Below are 19,528 nucleotides of genomic sequence, written 5' to 3'. Positions count from 1 at the left end.
CAGGCCTCTAGGGCTGAGAAGTCGGCCATAGCGGAGGAGGGTGAGGGACGGGGTGTGAGGGTGGGCTGCCTTTGACCGGGGCCCGGGGGCATGGGTGCCAGCTGGCACGGCTTGGCTGTGGTTTGTAGTGAGGGGGAAGTAGGAGGTCAGGAAAGCGGGCATTGGTCAGCAAGGGGTGGGCCTGAGAGCAAGTGGGCCCTACGTTCACGGCAAGGGGAGACGGGTTTGCCTGGGGCGGGTGGGGGGGGGCACCCAGCAGTTCTGGGCCCTGGGCCTGCGGAAGGTGCCTGGTACCTGGAGACGATGGTTGCCGGGGGTGTCCATGGCCCCCATTATTGTGGGGTAAATTACGTGCCCCCAGAAAATACGTCTCTGTTCTGACCCCCCTCACCCCCCAATCTGTGAACACAACTGCTTGGATGCAGGCTCTCCAGGTGCAGTCAAGGTAAAGTGAGGTCATCGGGCTGGGCCCTGATCCAGCGTGCCTTGGGTCTGAATAAGAAGGTGCTTTGGAACCCACACGGGAGGCGGAGGGTGGGGTGGTGCATCCGCCAGCCCCAAGCAGCTAGACCGTGCCATTGGAGGGAGCCCAGCCTTGCGCACGTTGGTCTGGACTTCCGGCTCCCAACCGCGAGAACGCATGAGTCGGTGCTCGGTCGGGGCGGCCCCTGGACGCAGATGCCCCTGTGCTCCTGGGCGTCAGGAAGAACGAGCCGGCCGGAGGCACCTGCTGTAAAGGAAGGCCGGAGAAGCAAGCGTTGGGAGCCCCCCGTGGGGGCCGGGCCCCACAGGCGGGCCGGCGGTGTCTCCCGAGCGCGAGGGCTGCGGAGGGGGGGTCTTGGTGCCGCAGTGGGCTCCCTGGGTCTCCCGGGCTAGGCCTCTTTGCTCTTCAGAGTGATTGGGGGATTTGAGGGTTCCGGCGCATGGGGGTGCCCGGACCAGCTGCCACCCTTCACGTTCGCCTCCTTTCGGGATGAGTCCCTCGCGAGTCTTTAAAATCTCTGTTGGAAGAGTGTTTCCTTTGGAGTGGGCAGGCCCGAGGCGGGCTGGGGTTCGTGCTCCTGGCTGTGGCTGTGGAGTGGGTGCGGCAGTGGTGACGAGACCTCGCCAGGCAGCGCAGTGCTCTCCTGCCCAGACACTGGGTCCCCGCGTGTCCCCTTCATGCGCCGCAGAGGCCAGAGCCAGTGGCTCGCGGACGGCAGATGTGCTTGCCGCGCTCTGTGAACTTAGGCAGCAGGGGGCCGCTAAGTACCAGTGTCTGGTGAAGGGCTGTCCCTGCGGCCAGCTCAGTCGGCCCCTCGGGCTGAGTGGTGCCCAGCAGCCCTAGAGACAGGGAAGGGACGGCGCAGCTGGGGTCGCCTGCTGGGGCCGGACCTGAAGTCCGCACGCGTCCCGCAGCTGGCTCCTCGGGAACCTGCCTGCTCCTGGGACGTTCTCCGCCAAGTCCTGTCTCTCTTCCCCCCCATCCCCCGTTTCTCCGGTAATCATGGTAAATGCCTCTCATCTGAAAGGTGGTGGCTTCTCCGCAGTCACTGGCGGGTTCAGCCTTCGCTCCTGGGTTGTAACGTGGTCGTTTGAAACAGGCCTGGCCTGCCTGCTGCTTCCTGGCACGTCTCTGGCACGGCTGCTTCTGTGATGTGGTCAGGAGTGTGGGCCCAGCCGAGGGCTGGACGTGGTCAGAGATGAGCAATGGCGTCTCTCTCTGGTGGTTCTGACTTGGTGTCATTTGTCACACGGGGTTTTTGCACTAGGAGGCTGGGGGCAGGAAAAAGGCAGAAGGCTCCAGAAGCCCGGCTCACGGACCCAGAGCAGGCAGGCTGTCCGGGGACAGGGCTCAGCCACACAGGAAAGGCCCGCCTACTTCTGGGACGGGTGCTGGTGCAGGTGAACTTGTGCCTTTAGCGCCGCCGGGTCTTCTGTGGACCCAGCGTGTGTCCCGGGAGCGGGAATCACCAGGCCTTCCCGGCCCTCGCTGGATGGCCTGCGCGCTGTCCAGGTCCTCTGGCCGCTCGGCTGCTGGAACTTGGAAGCTTTGGGGGCTGGTGGGCCTGACCTCAGCAGCTCGGAGCCGGGGCCGTGTCACGTGGGGCCGGGGTGAAGGGAGAAGACCCTGCTTGCAGGAGAGGGTTTACGAGGAAATCTTTGGAAGTCGGGGGGCTCCAGGGGGCCCCACGTTGTTCCATGTCTCTGCTCTTTCACACGCGGGCCCCAGAAACTGTCCTAGTGCCGTGGGCTCTCTACTGAGGCTCTGGGGTCGTCCCGTGGTTACACCATGTTTTGTTAACAGGCCCCGCTGTGGATCTTCATCCCGGCGAAGTCAGCCTCGCACCCCTAGATAAGGAGCTGGAGGAGCATGACCTGGGCGACCTGGGACCGGCAGGTAGGAGTGCTGACCCCCTGCTCTTTTCAGGGCCGTGCTGGGGCGGCTGGGCCCTTTCTTTGGAGAGCCGTTCAGTGGTTCTTGGAGGGGGTGCTCCCAGCACGCCGGTGCGCGGTCAGCCTCCCACCATTTTTGCAGCTGCTGTGGGCACACGTACCCTGGGACACCGTGTCCCCAAACGTTTGCCTCGTCTGCTGTGAAAATGAACCATTCTTGGGGGTCCCCGGATGTCCCAGCACCAGCATGCTGGCGGGTGGGTCAGCTGGGCAGGGCCTGGCAGGTGTCTGGCCTCCGCGGAGCCCCCGCCGAACCCCTCGCCCGTGAGCTCACTGCGCCAGGAGGGCGCGCCCACACGGTGGCTGCCCCCCCCCCCCGGGGGTCACCCCCCAGCCTGGAGGCCAGGCGCCGTGTCTGGTGGTCAGCGCCTCCCGCTAACTTGGCCCCTCCGATCCGTGCAGGTCCGCGGTCGCCGGGGGGCTCGGCACCCGTCACCATCCCCGGCCGCCTGCCCCGCTCCCCGTCCCTGCTGTCGTCCCCCTCAGTGTCTGCCTCCCCACTCAGCTCGCTCTCCCAGTCTCTGTCGGGGCCCCTCGTCTCTTCGGCCATGACGCCCCCCCAGCAGCCGCCGGCCCTCACGTCGGAGCCCGGGGCGCTGGGCTCCTCGGCTGCGTCCTACAGCTCCTTAGGTGAGCCGGGCGCTGGCGGGGACGGTGGGGTGAGCTCGTCCCAGGGGGTCCCCTGGCCCGTCTGTGGGTTCGCTGGCGGTGCCTCAGGGCACGAAGCCCCGGCCTGTGCGTGGCCGGGACCCTGAGACCCTGTTGTGACAACACATGGTGGCCCCGCTGTCACTCGTGTGCGGTGGAGGGCCTCAGGCTGGGGACGTCACTGGAGACCCAGCGCAGCACAGACGGGCAGAAACCATGGACGGTGCTTCTTCCCTGGAAAACGTTCTTTCACGTGACTTGCTATGTTTTAAAGGAGTATTTTTTTTTTTTTTTAAATTTTTTTTTTTTTTTTTCCCAACGCTTTTTATTTATTTTTGGGACAGAGAGAGACAGAGCATGAACGGGGGAGGGGCAGAGAGAGAGGGAGACACAGAATCGGAAACAGGCTCCAGGCTCTGAGCCATCAGCCCAGAGCCTGACGCGGGGCTCAAACTCACGGACCGCGAGATCGTGACCTGGCTGAAGTCGGACGCTTAACCGACTGCGCCACCCAGGCGCCCCTAAAGGAGTATTTTTAAGTATCGTTTTAATTTGTTATGTCACGAACACAGATCAGTAGGTGTCACCCCAGGCCCTCTGGGGTCCTCACGATTTGGAGGCGGAACGGGTTTCAGGGACCAGAGTTTGATGCCGCTGCGGCACACGATGCGACACTTGCAAATTCACTCCCTTCTCTGCCTCAAGCCCCCCAGGCAGCCGGACAGGGGCCGGGTAGAAAGATCTGGGGCACGTGTCCTCGTCTGCCAAGCCCCAAAGGCTGCCAGGGAGGCGCTCCCGCAGGTGACCTCTCCCGTCTCGTCTTGTCCACACTCAGGCTTGAACGGCGTCCCCGGGAGCATCTGGGACTTTGTTTCCGGCAGCTTCTCTCCCAGCCCGTCCCCCATCCTGAACGCCGGCCCTGCCCCCGCCTCAAGCGCCAGCCCGAGCGGAGCGGAGCTGGCCCGGGTCAGGCGGCAGCTGGACGAGGCCAAGAGGAAGATCCGGCAGTGGGAGGAGTCCTGGCAGCAGGTGAAGCAGGTGAGCCGGGAGGGGCCGGGGCGCAGGGCCGGCGGGACAGGCGCAGGCGCGTGGGGGCTCCCCCTGCACCGGCCGCTACAGCGCAGCCCCCTGGGTTTCAGGCCTGTGACGCGTGGCAGCGGGAGGCCAAGGAGGCCAAGGAGCGGGCGCTGGCGGCCGACAGTGCGCGGCAGCTGGCGCTGCAGAAGAAGGAGGAGGTGGAGGCCCAGTTCCGGAGGCTGCGGGAGGAGCTGGAGGGCCGAGGGCCGGGCGCCACGCTCCCGGGGCTGCCGCGCTGTGCCGACCTCGGAGCCACCCCCCTCCCCAAGCTGCACTCGCTGCAGACTCGGCTGCGCCTGGATCTGGAAGCCGTGGACGGGGTGAGTCCGGGGGCCACAACCCTCTTCCTTCCCCGCCTGCCGGCCCTGCCCTCCGGCCCTGCCCCGCGCGGTCCGGAGTCACCCTCCAGGGTCGCCGCGGCATCTCGGCCTGTTCCACGCTTGGTGTTCTCTGCACTCAGCTACGGACCCCTTCCAGGCCAGGGCTCTGTGTTAGAACCTGGGGCACCTGAAGGTTCCAGAGCCCTGTCTCTTGCTCACTCTCTCCCTCCATTGGTCTGAGGTGCAGCTTCCCCACCCCCGCTCCAGCTCTGGCTGCCCTCTTGGCCGCTGGGCTTGGTCCCGGGTCAGGGATCTGATGAGCCCAGTCCCGTGAGCCCGCCTGCTGGCCACAAGGCACAGGTGTGGGCCTCCATGTGGGCCCAGCCCATCGAGGCGGCCACCCGCCCGGCCACCCCTTCCCACGCTGGTGCGGCAGCTCAGCTCCCTGGTCCTCGTGAAGGATCTCCCACCCCCGCCTTTGTTCCGGGGCATCCCCGGTCCTGCCGCTGCGTCACCTGGGTCTCGCCCCACAGGTGATCCTCCAGCTTCGAGCCAAGCAGTGCGCCGTGTGCCGGGAGCGGGCCCGCGGAGGCGCCCTGCAGCCCTGCACCTGCTGCGAGGGCCCACCGCTCCCGTGGTGACCGCCGCGTCCTCACCGGCCCCTCGGGCGCCCCCGGGCTCCGGAACGACGGGGGCTCGCGGACCTGACGCACCGGGACCCTGACCAGCACTTTGTAAACCGGGGGATTTAGACGTTCTAAGTTGCTGTAAGCTGCTTCCTAGGTTCGTGATTTTTTTACTACGCGGTAACATGAAGCTTTGTATGTGTACTGTGAGCTGAGGACATTTGCTGTCAGTTTCTTGTTAATTCACGGTATGGTAAAGACCTTTGATTTCCTCTTCTGAAATTAGTACTTCTGAGATGAGCGTTTATCTAGTAGTGAGAAACACCTAGGACTTCTCAATAGTTTCCAAATTAAGTGCAGACATAGTATTTATAGCAGTGAGACTGAAAGACACATCTAGGGTTTTAGTTTTGTGAAAGGGACGCTCTCGATGGCGTGCACGCGCACATTAATTAGAGGTTTGTATTCCAGGCCCGTGAAATGGCGTTGCGCCTGATTTGCCCCATGACCCGTGGCCCCTTTTTCTAAGTGCCTGAGCCTTGCAAAAGGAGCGAAGGAGGCCCTTCGCGCGGGTCCGTTCTCTCCTCTAGTGAGCAGCACGGCGGGGGGGCCCGTTGGTGGAGGCTTCCGCGTTAGTTTTACAAAGCTGTGCCTCGGTGGCACCCATAGCCTCTGGAGCCTGCTGGAGGGCGTCCCGGCTCCTTCGCGGGCAGCCTGAGGCCAGAGACTCGCTCGTGCCCCTCCCTGCGACCAGACGCCCGCCCGGGACCCCTGCCTGCAAGGGAGAGGCTCACAGGCCGCAGTGTAACCCAGGTATTACCAGGGTCACTCGGGGGACCCCAGGGTTGCAGAGAGAGAACCTGGCTGCCCTGCCGTGGCAAAAACACTCCCGAGAACGGGTCTGGTTTTGGTGAGGACCAGAATCTTCTCTGGTCTGCACTGGGTCATTTTTCCTAGCAATCTGGGGAGGAGCAAAAGAGGTGAGTGGTCTACCCAGACTTTGCTCTCCCCGAGGCACATCTAGATGGCTCCAAGATCCTTCCCGAACCTGCCGCTGGGGTGGGAGCAGGTCACGGCCCCTCTGGCCTGGAAGTGAGCGCCGGTGCCTCTCGGCCCACTGTGGCTTTGCCAAAGACTTTTAATAGCATTTTTTAAAGCGCAGAATGGCTCGGTAAAAATTATCAGTGACCAAATATTTAGTAAGAGGTTTAAAACGTTTTTAACGTAAGACAAAGCGATAGTTCTGTCCTTTAAGGGGGCCCGTGGCGGGCTGCAGCGAGTCCACTCCTACAGGTGACCATCGACTTGGTTTTAGTGAATCGACTTTGTTTTTAACGATAGTGATGATTTATTAGCTCTTAGAAATGACGTATATTTTGTGCTACTGTTACCACCGTTTAAAATTCTTTATTTTTATTAATATTTATGCACTTGTTTCACATTTCAGACCTTTGGTCTTTTATGGGAAACAGAACAACGTTTTTATTGTGGGTCCCCAGCCTCGGCATCGTCAGATGACAAACTGGGAACGGCCCGCGTGCTCCCCGTAGGCGGCTCGGGCGGGCTCCGCACAGCAGGCAGACGAGGCAGGGCTGCAGCGTCGCGGGGCCCCTCGGCCCTGCCTGAGCCGGTCCTTTCTGCTCGGGGTCTTGGCTGCGGCGGCCCTGGTCTCCTGCAGGAGGCATCCGTACCCCGCAGGCCTCACGGGCTGGGCCACCGTCCTCGCACGGGTGACGGGAGCACTGGGTGCGGTCTTAGCGATCACGGGGCACGTTACGGCCTCTGGCTGTTTGGAACTGGGGTCGGCAGAAGACCTCAGCTCAGTGTGGACACTTCACGTGGATTAATTTATGGAAGCCTCAATCTCTGTTTGTTCTGAGTATTTAGAGGAGGTCGTTACTGGAATGAATTTTCTTAACCCAGAAGGTAGTATTTATAAAGCATAATCATTTACTTGTAGTGAACCGTTCCAAGTTAACACTTGTTTAAATTTTTTTACACTATAGCATTTATGCAATGGTTTACAGAATTCATGGAATTATTTTTATCGGTATGGAAATTAATTAAAACTTTGAATCTTTATTCTGTCTGCCTCTCTGAGCCATTGCTGATGGCCGGCCGGCCCCGAAGGCAGAGGAAGCCCCCTCCCCCCCCCCCCCCCCCCCCCCCGTGATGTGCTCCCCTCCCCGCCAGCCTGGCTCTGCCCCCGAGGCCTGTCTCAGGTCACAAGGTGTTCCCTCGCCGTCCCGGGTCGCCTCGGAGCTGTTCCGCTGTCCCGTCTGTGGGTGTCCTGGGGCCCCCGTGCTCAGAGGGGGGCGTTTCTGCCAGAACAGCGAGCGGCAGGGGGTCAGCGCAGGTCCCGCGGGTGGGCTGAGCCCCCCCCCCCCCCGCGGGACTCACCCGCCGCCTGCGCGTAGGGGATGCCATGCTGTGTCAGCACGCTCCGGAGTCTCCTGACCTCCTTCCACAGCTCCCTGTGTGCCTGGAACAGAGCAGGTAAAAGGGCAGCGCCGGGCAGCGCCGTGGCCCCGCGGCGGGAGGCCAGCCCAGGGCTGGGGCGCCCTTTCCCGTCTGTACCTCACTGCAGTTCTCCAGGGTCTGGAACGCCAGGGCCTTGGCACCTCCTTCCCGCATGGAGTCACTGTCCTCCGGGGTCTTCAAGTAGCCGGCCTCCTCAAAGAGCGCCCTGAGCAACTTCTCGTAGCCCTGAGGGTCGTGGAAGAGGGAACCCCCAGCTCCTGGCCGCCCTGTGCCCGGGCAAGGGGGTGCCCGCCTGGCGCCTCACCTGGGACGTGATCAGCTCGTCAGCCAGGTCCTGTTCCACCTGGTCCCACCTGTGCTGCAGGGCCGCCGGCAGGGCGGGGTACACTGCAAGCGACCCAGCAGACGGGGGCTTAGCCGAGCGCCTCTGCCCACCCCCCCCCCGCACCCCTGGGGCGGCCCCCCCACCCCGGGGCCCACCTAACAGGGAGTGCGGGTGGCAGACCAGAGGCGTCTCGAAGGTCAGCGCGTAGACGCAGGTGCTGGGCTCAGACACGTGTGCCAGGCGGTTGCTTTTCCCACAGGTAAGCTCCACCTGTGGGAGAGCCTTGGTGGGCAGGTGGGGGGCGAGGAGCCTGCCCCCTCCCCCCGGGGTCCCCCCAACGCGGGCCCACCTTGCTCTGCCGGCTCCGGGAGCGGCAGGAGTCGCCGTCCCTCATCCACATGCCCCTGAAGGTGTTGTTAGAGATCTCCCACTCGTGCCAGATGCTGGGGGGGGGGGGGGGGGGGAACGAGCGCATGAGGCGGGCCGGGGGCGCCTGTCGGGGGCGAGGGTCCCCGCGAGCAGCCCGCGGCCCCTCTCACCCCAGGATCCCGCTGTAAGCGTTCCAGCGGAAGGTCTGCTCGTGCTGCGTCACGTTGTGGAAGGGGCACAGCTCGTACTTGTACCTGTGGGCACAGCGGCGTCAGGGGGGTCCTGGCGCCCGTCCCCGCCGGCAGCGCCCCGCACTCACGTGGACTCCACCAGGCTGAAGCACTTGCCGGAGAGCCTGAAGAGGTGCGCGGGCCCTGGAAGAGAGCGCGACAGCCGAGTCCGGCGGGGGCGCCCGCGGCTGGGACTCGGGACAGGAGCACCGGGGCCCACTGAAGCGACCTCCGAGGGCGACAGCGGGCACCCTGCAGCTGGCGGGCTGGCCTCCGCGCTCGGGCAGAAAAGTGGGCGCTGAGACTTCCTGGAGCTGGGGCGGGAGGCGGCCGGGGGACAACGGGGCCCCAAGAAGCGTGGGGACACGGGGAAAGGAAGACGGGCGAAAGCAGCCGCGCGCTCACGGGTCATCGACGAGGAGCCTCGGCACGGAGCCCAGGTCGCAACAAATCCCTACCCGGGGACACAGGGCCTCATCTAGGGGAACGGTGACAGAGCGGTCCCAGCAAAAGCCCATACGGCTCTCTGGGAGTAAAGGCTTCTAAATGTACTAGAAGAACTGGGACCCAGGCAGACACAAGAACAGGGGACAGCGGGAAGGAACGCGGGAGCAGACGGCGGAGACGAGGGCTCGATGCCACTCCGGCAGACGGAAGAGCCGGGCCGTGGGGCGGGGTCGCAGCATGGGGGCCCCCACGGGAGGGCTCGGATGGGCCGAGCGTCTGGGAGGACCAGAAGAAAGTCCCCAATGTGACAGAAGAGGGGAACTCCAAGGAGGACAGGCCCAGACCCTCGGCAGACACCCAAGGGCGACGAGTACTGAGGCCCGTCGGGGGACCCAGCCTGCAGCCTGGAAGGCGGCGCAGTGAAGGACGCGGCCGTCAACCCACCCACCAGGCGGACGGGGGACGGCGGAGGCGAAGTCACGGCTGCGGCACAGACTTGTCAGTCTACCGAATGTGGAAGGTGCATCACAAAACCATCACACGTCTTTGCTGGTGGGTCCCCGGCGTCTGAGGAGGTGAGCCTGAGATGGACAGCGGAGCTGGGGGGGACACTGATTTTGTTCGTGACTCAAACTGACGAGAAACTGCAATCAGATCTGAATAACCTGATGTTACGAACCCCCAGAGTGACACAGAGGGAAAGAAGCGTCACAAGGGAGGAAATGAGGGACGAAATACACTGTTTCCTGGGAGTCCTTCCTTATCAACACGTCCAAGGGAAGGAATTAACTATCCATCCGGTCAAAAGGCACAGGCCGGCCAAGGGGAGGAGACCCCTCAGAGAGGCTCCCGTTGGCTGTGAGAGTCAGGAGAAAGAGGGCCGGGGCGGCCACACCGCCACCAGAGCGACCGTATGCCACAAACGGTCAGGAGAGACAACGGGTGTTCTGTTCTGAATAAAACTAAAAGGACTAAAACGCCACTTTCTGATCACAACGGAAACCAGAAATCAACAGCAGAAGCAGGAAATGCACAGATCCAGAGTAATTACACTCAGGGAAATCAGGAAATACTCGAGACAAGGAGAGCAGGAGGCTCAGAGCCCAGGTGCTGAGAGGGGGCCGGGCGTCTCCGGCACGTTCAAGTACGCGCTCACGCCCGTGACCTAGCTCTCACACACACAGCACTAAAACGAGCACACGAGACACAAAGCTGGCAGAAGAAAGAAAACGAAAAGCAGTAAAAGCCAACACTCCTTCTTTAAAAAGCTCCCCAAGATCCTAAGTGTTTCGCTAGACTGACTACAACACACACACGAGCGCTGAAACCCCTAAAACCAGGCAGGAACGTGGGGAAGCTGCCAGTTTGGCTGAAAGACGGCTACCGAATACTGAACGAGCCGGCCGCCAACCGATCAGTCACCTATGCGAAACGGGCGGTTCCTAGGAACGCACCATTTATCAGTCCTTCTCAAGGGTCCCCAAGCCACGGAAGAGCGGACCACACGCTGCTTCACGGTGTGGGGCCAGCGTCACCCCGAACCCAAAGTCAACAAGTCACAAGGAAACCACGGTCCAATATCAACTCTGAACAGGAGTGCAAAAAACCCTCCACGAAACACTAGCAGACTGATTGTAACAATGCATTGAAAGGCTCCGACGTCGTCACCAAGTGGGGTTGATTCCTAGAACGTGAGGACGGTTCAAAATCCAACAATCACGGTAACAACACGATCCACTACCAGACAGAGGGGGGACCCCACGGCCACGCGACTGCTGCAGAAAAAGCACCTGACAAAATTCAACCCTCTTTCATGACACAAAGCCTCCACAACCAAGGAAACGAAGGAAACTGCCACCAACGCAGAAGCCGTATGGGCCGACCCCACGGCTGACCTCAGACGGAACGTGGGCAACACCCAGCGCGTTCCTCCTCCCATCGGGCGCCCTTCGCCGTCGACGCCGCGCTCAAGTTCTCCCACAGCGATCAGGCGAGAAAGAAAAGGCATCCAAACTGGAAAGGAAGAAAGAACTACGTGGCCACATTAGCAGACGACATGATCGTGTATGTAGAAAACCCTAGTGGGGACTCCTGGGCGACTCAGTCGGATCAGTGTCTGACCCTTGATTTCAGCTCAGGTCACGATCTCACGGTTTGTGGGACCGAGCCCTGCGTCAGGCTTTGTGGTGACAGCAAGGAACCCGCTTGGGACACTCTGCACGCCTCCTTCCTCCCCAAAATAAACAAAAAGGGAAAAGAAAGAAAAGCAAACCCTAGAGTCCACAAAAATCTGTGAGCAAAGGGGCAAGATACAAAGTTGACACTGAAGAACGATGTGTGTTTTTCTACACTGACAACAACCCAAAAAGGAAATTTAAGACAACGATTCCATTTATAAGGGTACCAAAAAATACATCTATTTTGGAATAAACCGAAGAGGCAAAATACTTGTACAGAGAAAACTACAAGATAGCACCTAAAAAATGAAGCATGTAAATAAATGAAATAAATGGAGAGAGACCCTGTGTTCATGGATAGGACGATTTAATATTAAAATGTGAATACTCTCCTAAATAACCTAATTGAGGGCAATCCATATCAAAATCCCAGGAACGTTTTTTGTTTTTTTTTTACAGAAATAGTAAAACCCATCCTAAAATTAAAACAGAATCTCAAAGAACCCCAAACAGCCAAAACTATCTTGAAAAAGAACAGCTGAAAAAATTCCTTATTTCAAAACTTACTTCAAGACTACACGTTAGAACAGTGCGACCCTGGCTTAAAGACAGACAGGTGCAGCGACAGGACAGAAGATACCTCATAAATAAAGTCTTGAACGTACATCCATATGATATGATGTGGGTGCCAAGACCATTCAGCAGGGAAGAGACCGTCTTCTCCAAAAATGGTGCTGGGAAACTTGCACGCACACAAGGATGACGCTGGACCCTTACTCTACACCGTACACAAAAATAACTCGGGGCGCCTGGCGGGGGGGCAGCCTGTTGAGCACCCGACTCTTGACTTCAGCTCAGGTCACGATCTCATGGTTTGTGGGATCGATCAGGGTTTGTGCTGACAGCATGGACCCTTCTTGGGATTCTCTCTCGGCCCCTCTCACACATGTACTCTATCTCAAAAATAAACAAACATTAAAAATAAACATTAAGGGGCACCTGGGTGGGTCAGTCGGTTGAGCGTCCGACTTTGGCTCAGGTCATGATCTCACAGCTCGTGAGTTCGAGCCCCCACGTCGGGCTCTGTGCCGACAGCTCGGAGCCTGGAGCCTGCTTCTGCTTCTGTGTCTCCCTCTCCCCCTAACCCACTCGCATTCTGTCTCTGTCTCTCTCAAAAATAAACAAACATCAAGAAATAAAAATTAAAAAAATAAAATCTATACGTACGATGGAGTATTATTCAGCCTTCACAAGTTCATCCTGACACCTGTTGAAACAGAGCCGAACCTTGGAGACCTACGCCAAGTGAGCCACACCGGTCACAAAAAGGCCAGCACAGGACTCCACTTACGTGAGGTCCTTAGTCCGTGTGAGTGCCTCTAACAAAAGACCACACCCGGGGTGAGTTCTAAACTAATTTTTCACAGTTCAGGAGGCTGGAAGTACAGATAGGGCACCAGCACGGTCAAGTTCTGGTTCACGGGGACAGGGGGAGGCACCTCTGACGTCCCCCACGTGGTGGAAGCGGCTGGAAAGGTCTGGCGCCTCCCTTGGGAAGGGAAGAGGGTGCAGGTCCCACTGTCGAGGGCTCCACCCTTGTGACGTAAGCACCTCTTAATACCATCAGTTTGGGGGTTCAGGCATCAACGTACAAATGTGGGGGGGACACATCCAGACCACAGCAGCTATCTAGAGCAAATTCAGACAGACGTAGAAGGTGGTGTTGGGGCTGGGGCAGGGGAACAGGGGCGTGGCCTTTAAGTAGTTTCAGTTCCAGAAGATGAGACGTTTCTGGAGACAGATGGTGGTGCGCACACCAACGTGAATGTGCTTCATGTCCCCGCACTGTAGGGACTGGTTAAAATAGGAAATTTTATGTATATTTTGCCACAATGAAAAAGAGAATTCTTACTATGCTTGGAAAAAGAAGTATCAGAATGCGGAATCATAAACAGAATCCAAACGGTCTAGGGGCGCCCAGCTGGCTGAGTCAGAAGAGTAGGTGACTCTTGATCCCAGGGTTGTAAGTTCAAGCCCCATGATGGGTGTACAGATAACTTAAAAATAAATGAATAAACCTGAAAAAAAAAAACAAAACCCAGTATAGTATTGACATAAGGACACGGAGATGAATGGAACAGAGAGCCCAGAAATAAACACGCACATACGGTCAATTAACTCACGAGAAGGAGCCGAGAATCTCCAGTGGGGACAGGACGGTCTTTTCAATAAATGGCGGGGGACACCGGACCACTACCTTACACCACATGCACAAATTAACTCAAAAAGTATTAAAGACGTGAATGTGAGACCTGAAACCACGAAGCTCCTGGAGGAGAACGGGCGGGAAGCTCCCGGACAGCGGCCTTGGCGATGAACTTTTGGATCTGGCCACAAAAGCAAACACTGACAAGTGGGACCACGTAAAACTGGAAAGTTTCCGCACAGAGAGAGACCAACAAGATGAAAAGGCAAGCTCCTGGACGGGCAAACGTATCTGCAGACCACCTCTCTGATGAGGGCTTCAAAACCCAAAATACAAAGAGCTCCCGCGACTCAACAGCGAAAGGAAAACCATCTCACCATCTCAAGGAGACGCCTGAGCCCTGTGCTCACTGCAGCCTGAGTTCAGCGGCCGAGACACGGAAGCACCTAGGTGACCGTGCCCGGTGGAGGGATAAAGAGGCGGTGTGCAGACACAGCCGAACAGCGCTCAGCCACGGACGAGGGAATCCTGCCATCCGCGACGTGCGTGGACCTCGAGAGCACTATGCTAAGTGACATCAGAGAAACACAGATACCGGATGTCACACGTGGAATCTAAAAAATAAACCACCAGACGTAAGATCCAGAGAACAGACCGGTGGCCGCCAGAGGACCGAATAGGTGAGGGGGTCAAACGGAACACACTTCCAGTGTAAGTAAGGCTCGGGGACTGGAACCCGACCACGTTTCCTCTCTGAAAACTGCTGAGAGAGTAGACAGCAAGAGTCCACATCACAAGAAAAAGCGACGCGCAGCTACGAAAGGTGACGGCTGTTAATTACACTTGCTACGACGATCACTCTGCACTGGGTACAAATAGCAACTCCCGTCCTGTACGCCCGGAACTACTGCCGTGTTGCAGACCCATTACACCTCCACTTAAAAAGGACCAACGAATGCCCCCCCTCCCCCAGGGAGCACAAGGTAAGAGGACGAGGCGGGCTGCACGTGAGCCATGTGAACGTCTGCGCGTTCAAAGTTACAAGGATGACCTATGTCCCTGCAGCTAAAACCAGATGAACCCAACTGTGTGCAACCGGGAGGGCCAGCTCAGTTTAAGAACGTGAGGTTTCGTGAGTCCACAGTAATAACCCCACGTGAGACTTCTGACACCGTCCTAGGTGTGCCGTAGAACAGAGCGGGAACTCTGGGCGACAGCGGGAGCCACACCAGCCAGCAGGACACCGAGCCCTCAGTGGCTCCGGAAGGCTTTGGGGAGCACTCAGAAGCGGGCGTGGGGCGCACGTGATCGTGCAGCTCCTGCCTCGGGGCGGGCCCAGTGGCACCACTGTGGTGGCCGAGCCCGGGCAGGCCCTCCCCAGTCTCCCTGACGGCAGGGGATGACCCAGCAGCCATAGGCGGAGGAGAAGCCCGGAGCTGCTTCACCGAGAGGGCCGCGTGCCCACAGGGACGGGGGCCTCCGCTTAGGACGGGTGGCCGGTGGCCGGTGAGACCTCTGTGCTAAGTGCTTTAGGCTCAGCCCTTCAACTCCCGACACCCGAAGAAAAACCGTGCGCTTGACAAAACTAAGCGAGAAGAACCAGGGAGGGGCTCACTGGTGCCAGCTTCTCCTGAGCAGAGCCTGCATCTGAGCTGCTGATGAGCGCGACACGGCCGGGAAGTCACGGAAACGTGAAGGCTCTGCTCTGGTTTGCAACTGGACAACTGTGGACAAGACAACCCTGACCTTCCAACTCCCCAGACTGTAGGCGTCGGTGGTGGGGAAGCAGTCAAGCCCACACGTGGCTTTTGGGGGAAAAACACAACAAAACATAACAGCGTGGGTTTTAAAAATCAAGTTAGGAATATTCCTCTATGTGGAAAACTTACACTGTTATTAAGGGATCCTCTCATCTACTTTGTTTTAAAAACGAAACTTAACGGGCGCCTGGGTGACTCAGTCGGTTGAGCGTCCGACTTCGGCTCGGGGCATGATCTCGTGGTTGAGTTCAAGCCCCGTGTCGGGCTCTGTGCTGATGGCTCAGAGCCTGGAGCCTGCTTTGGATTCTGTGTCTCCCTCTCTCTCTGGTCCTCCCCCCGCTCATGCTCTGTCTCTGTCTCAAAAATAAATAAACGTTAAAAAAAAAAAAAATGAAACTTAAAGGGCCCCTGGGTGGCTCAGTCGGTTGAGCATCTGACTCTTGATTTTGGCTCAGGTCAAGATCGCACAGTTCATGGGATCAAGCCCCACATCAGGCTCTTCACTGACAGCTTGGAACCTGCTTGGGATTCTCTCCCTCACTCACACACTCTCTTTTGCCTCAAAATAAATAAACTTAAAAAAAATATTTAAGTGCTGAAAGAAATTTACTATTGTCAGGCTGAATGGGCAGTTTTTCACTGAATTTTTTCAACTTTATTTGCCATGTGCTTCACTGGAACCATTTTTGTTTATATACATCATATGTGCTCAGAGCACTGGTTTTTAACAACTCAGCGAGCGACTGAAAGTGTGGGGTAACTGCTGTGATCCTGTTAACTCTCACTTTCTAGCCTGCACGCCAGCCTTGACGAAAGGGCCCATCTCTACCCGAGGCCCCTTGCTCTCCTCCAGGTCGCTAACCTCCTGAATTCTGGTTTTCATCTGCTTAAGGAAAATCATTGTGCTACGTTATTTAAAAAACATTCCGACTGAGGCTCCTGGGTGGCTCAGTCGGCTGGGCGTCCGGCTCTTGATGTCGGCTCGGGGCATGATCTCACCGGTCTGTGGGTTCAAGCCCCGTGTCGGGCTCTGCGCAGACAGTGCAGAGCCTGTGTGGGATTCTCTCTCCCCCGCTCGCTCTCTGCCCCCACCCCTCACACACGTGCGCTCTCTCTCAAAATAACTAAATAAGCTTTAAAAAAAAAATTCAAGGTTCTCACATTAAAGGTTTTGGTGGTAACACTAGTGGTTTTTCAAAAGGAAGCTTAATTAGCAGAATTAGCTCTTGCTGAGACAGCTGGGTGCTCTCCCCAAGCTGCTCCGGGCGGGTGTCCGTATCTGTGACGCCCCGAACCCTTCACTCCCCTTCCATAAAGCAGCATCTCTGGACACCTCATTCTGGGAAGCCTGCTTGCATCAGAGTAAAAGACGCACATTTAGGTGGGATAAGTGGTAAATGGGGAGTTTTGTCCTGATTACACAAAGCTAAGCTCTAAAATATTTTCTAACAAACTATTTGAACTGTATAATCCCAACACGCCAAATACTCTCTGGGACTTTTATATAAGCATATGGTTCTGTAGGCCATAACTCTTCCGTTTAAGATACAATTTCAGAACAGAAGGGACCCCTCAGTGGGGCACCTGGTGGCTCAGTCGGCTAAGCGTCCGACTTTGGCTCAGGTCATGATCTCACAGTCTGTGCGTTCAAGCCCCGCGTCAGGCTCCGTGCCGACAGCTCAGAGACTGGAGCCTGCTTCGGATTCTGTGTCTCCCCCTCTCTCTGTCCCTCCCCACTCATGCTCCGTCTCACTCTCTCTCTCAAAAATAAGATTTTAAAAAGTTAAAAAAACCAAACACCTTATCAATCAGTCTATGAGTAAATATTAGCTTTTTTTTTTTTTTTTACATTTATTTATTTTGAAAAAGAGTGCGCGTGTGTGCACTCAAGTAGGGGAGGGGCAGAGGGAGGAAGAGAGAATCCCAAGCGGGCTATGTGTTGTCAGCACAGAGCCCATGTGGGGCTTGAATCCCCCGTGAGATTCAAGACCTGTGAGATCATGACCTGAACCAGAACCAAGAGTGGGACGCTCAACGGACTGAGCCCCCCAGGTGCCCCGAATCTCAGTGTCTGTATATACCCAGCAAAAAGAAAACAGTGATGGCACAAAAACACAGAGGAATCCCAAAAACACGAGTCCGGAAAGACGAGACAGGCGAGCATGTGCTCCAGAACTCCATTCAGCTGGAGTCAAGCCCAGATGACCCTCCTCTACAGGGACGGAAACCAGAAAGTGACGGGGAGGAGGATTTGGAAAGAAACCCACAGGAATCTTCTGGGGGAGAGAACCGTTCTCTACCTCGTCTGGGGCCGTGACGGCATGGATGTGGTCAATTGTCCCACTTCATCAAAGTGAATGTGTCAACTATAGCTCCAGAAATACGGTTTAAACCTGAGCCAACGATGATACTCAAAAAGAGAAACAAACAAGAAAAGGGGGGAAAAGGAACGCCCCTCTTTATCAGGTGCCATCAGCTGGCGGAGGCAGGGACAGGAGAGAGGCAGAAAATGGGTGCACACCCTCCTCCCTCAGGGTAGACCGTGAAACCACTGGACACAGCAGTTATGGAATTACCACTAATTTTGGGGGGTGGGAGGTCCGATCCAGACTGGAACTACCCAGGGATAAGGTGTCCTGATTCAAATGGTGCGACAAAACGCAAGTTCCCTTTCTTCAGAATGGCCACAGGAAAACAAGGAAAGGCGAGGCAAATGCTTACTGCTGCACTGAGACGTGGCGTTGGCCGCCCCGTTTCTCTTTTCCACACTTTTCGTAACAAACAGGATACATCTGTTTAGGGTGAAAGCTCACATCTGTCCCTCTCGGATCTCATCCCCCCCATCCCTCTGGCCTCGCGCTCAAGGCCTCTACCTGGCCACTCCTTTTGCTGCCCCCTCCTCCCCAGATATCCCCACCCCTTACTTTTCGCCTTCAGCCTCTGACCAAATGTCGCTTCTCAGCCTTTTCCTGTTCCATTTAAAAGGGGAATCCCCAAGGGCGCCGGGCTGGGGGCTCAGTCCATAGAGCAGTACTTCCCAACTCAGGATCCCCTCTGTGCCCTGCGCTGGGTGTAGAATTTACTTAACAACAATTAAAACGGCGACCCTCAAAACAACCCTTGCCCCAGACGCGCGCGCACACACACACACACAGGCACGCACGTGCGCCTGCGTGCTTGCTTGCTTGCTCTTCCCCGCTTTCACACCTTTGGAGCATTTCCCACCATCAACCACTCTACACTTCACCTACCTCGTAGCTTACTGGCGCGCGCACAGCCCGTTAGACCGTCAACTCCAGGAGGACAAGCTGTGTTTTTTGCTCATTGCTGCGTTCCCAGCACAGACCCTAACACATAGTACTGTGCGGTTAAAAAACAAAAAAACAACAAAAAAACCTAGATGTTTCCCGCTTGTATTTCTCACTGAACGAGCCAGCAACGCCACTTGTGGTATGGGACCTTAGGAAACCACTCACACGGGGTAGGAAGAGGCGATCCGCAGGAGGAAAGTTTCTAATGGCCAAAAAACCAAACACCTGGCAACAAAGGCACGCAGAGCCATCCTATAAACCACTAAGTATCAAGCGAAAAGGGCGAAGACCTATGTTCACCCTCTTAAAAAGTTCCAAGACACACAGTGAGCGACAAGAGCAAATGAGCAAACCTGTGTCGTTATTACTTTAACAGAAAAAGACAGAAAATAAGTCTTAAAAAAAGAGAAAAAAATCACGAAAGCAAATTAGTGCACGCTTTTACTTATGTGCTCATGAACGTGAGCATGAAACACGTCTGTACCCAACTGTTCACGGAGATCACCTCCACAGACGGAATTAAAAAGGACTAAAGGAGTAGCGACTTAACTTGTCCTAGAACGTTCTGGAATTGCATCGCGCCCTCAAGCTCTGAAAGGCTGACAAACCAAGGCACCGGCCTCCCAGGCTGCCCCTCTGCCCCCGGGTCGGGAACCCACGCCGGCTCCCGGCTCCCTGCCCCGCCGCCCCCGCATCCAGGGTCCCGCACTCACCAGACAGCGGGGAAGGATCCCTCTTGGGCTGGAGGCGACTGGTCTGGGGCAGGAACGGGTTGTTGAGCCTGCGGGGAGCGGCAGGGTCAGGGGGCACCGGGCTCCGGGCGGCCCCGCCGCGCCCCGCCGCGCCCCGCGGGGCCGCTCACCCGAACGAGTTGGGCTCCTCCACCACCTTCATCTTGGCGGCAGCGGCGGCAGCGGGCCCTGCGGGGAACGGGGCGGTGAGGAGGCGGCCGGGCGGGGCCGGCGGGGGACGCACGGGAGGGGCCCCGGGGCGCAGGGACACTAACCGCGCGCCGCGAGCCCCAGCAGCAGCAGCAGCAGGAAACCCCCCGACCTCGCCGCCATCGCCGGCCGCGCGCGCCGTCACGTGGGCGCCGTTACGTGGGCGCCGTTAGG

General features: G+C 57.7%; 2 protein-coding genes across 4 annotated transcripts in view; one reads left to right on the top strand and one right to left on the bottom strand.

The window, feature by feature from the left end:
* UNKL (unk like zinc finger) overlaps positions 1-7,189 on the top strand; it is a 37,899-nt gene extending 30,710 nt beyond the window's left edge. For all 3 annotated transcript variants that reach the window (XM_030301633.1, XM_030301632.1, XM_030301630.1), the window contains 5 exons: positions 2,288-2,380; positions 2,839-3,066; positions 3,920-4,122; positions 4,224-4,481; positions 5,015-7,189. In XM_030301633.1, coding sequence (XP_030157493.1) covers positions 2,288-2,380; positions 2,839-3,066; positions 3,920-4,122; positions 4,224-4,481; positions 5,015-5,122 — 890 coding nt within the window. In that variant the 3' untranslated portion in view covers positions 5,123-7,189. The remainder of the gene's footprint in view (positions 1-2,287; positions 2,381-2,838; positions 3,067-3,919; positions 4,123-4,223; positions 4,482-5,014) is intronic.
* On the bottom strand, positions 7,035-19,489 carry GNPTG (N-acetylglucosamine-1-phosphate transferase subunit gamma). Its single transcript, XM_030301638.1, has 11 exons — positions 19,420-19,489; positions 19,276-19,333; positions 19,127-19,194; positions 8,602-8,656; positions 8,453-8,536; positions 8,263-8,356; positions 8,069-8,183; positions 7,893-7,975; positions 7,685-7,813; positions 7,508-7,589; positions 7,035-7,428 (listed from the first exon to the last, which is right to left on the bottom strand). Exons 1-11 carry the CDS (start codon positions 19,475-19,477, stop codon positions 7,331-7,333), a joined length of 924 nt encoding a protein of 307 aa, XP_030157498.1. The 5' UTR covers positions 19,478-19,489; the 3' UTR covers positions 7,035-7,330.
* Positions 19,490-19,528: the final 39 nt, after the last annotated feature.

Source organism: Lynx canadensis, chromosome E3 (genome assembly GCF_007474595.2).
Source record: "Lynx canadensis isolate LIC74 chromosome E3, mLynCan4.pri.v2, whole genome shotgun sequence".
Classification (NCBI taxonomy): Eukaryota; Metazoa; Chordata; class Mammalia; order Carnivora; family Felidae; genus Lynx; species Lynx canadensis.
The sequence above is the reverse complement of the archived record's forward strand: the minus strand, read 5'-3'. Positions and strand labels throughout refer to the sequence as shown.

What these genes read in the sequence shown, in the direction of transcription:
- GNPTG (XM_030301638.1), bottom strand. Translation starts at nt 19,477, where the DNA reads ATGGCGGCGAGGTCGGGGGGTTTCCTGCTGCTGCTGCTGCTGGGGCTC. An exon ending in CCACCCGCACTCCCTGTTAG is followed by an intron (nt 7,976 to 8,068) that starts GTGGGCCCCGGG and finishes GGTCGCTTGCAG; the next exon opens with TGTACCCCGCCCTGCCGGCG. An exon ending in CCCTGGAGAACTGCAGTGAG is followed by an intron (nt 7,590 to 7,684) that starts GTACAGACGGGA and finishes GCTCTGTTCCAG; the next exon opens with GCACACAGGGAGCTGTGGAA.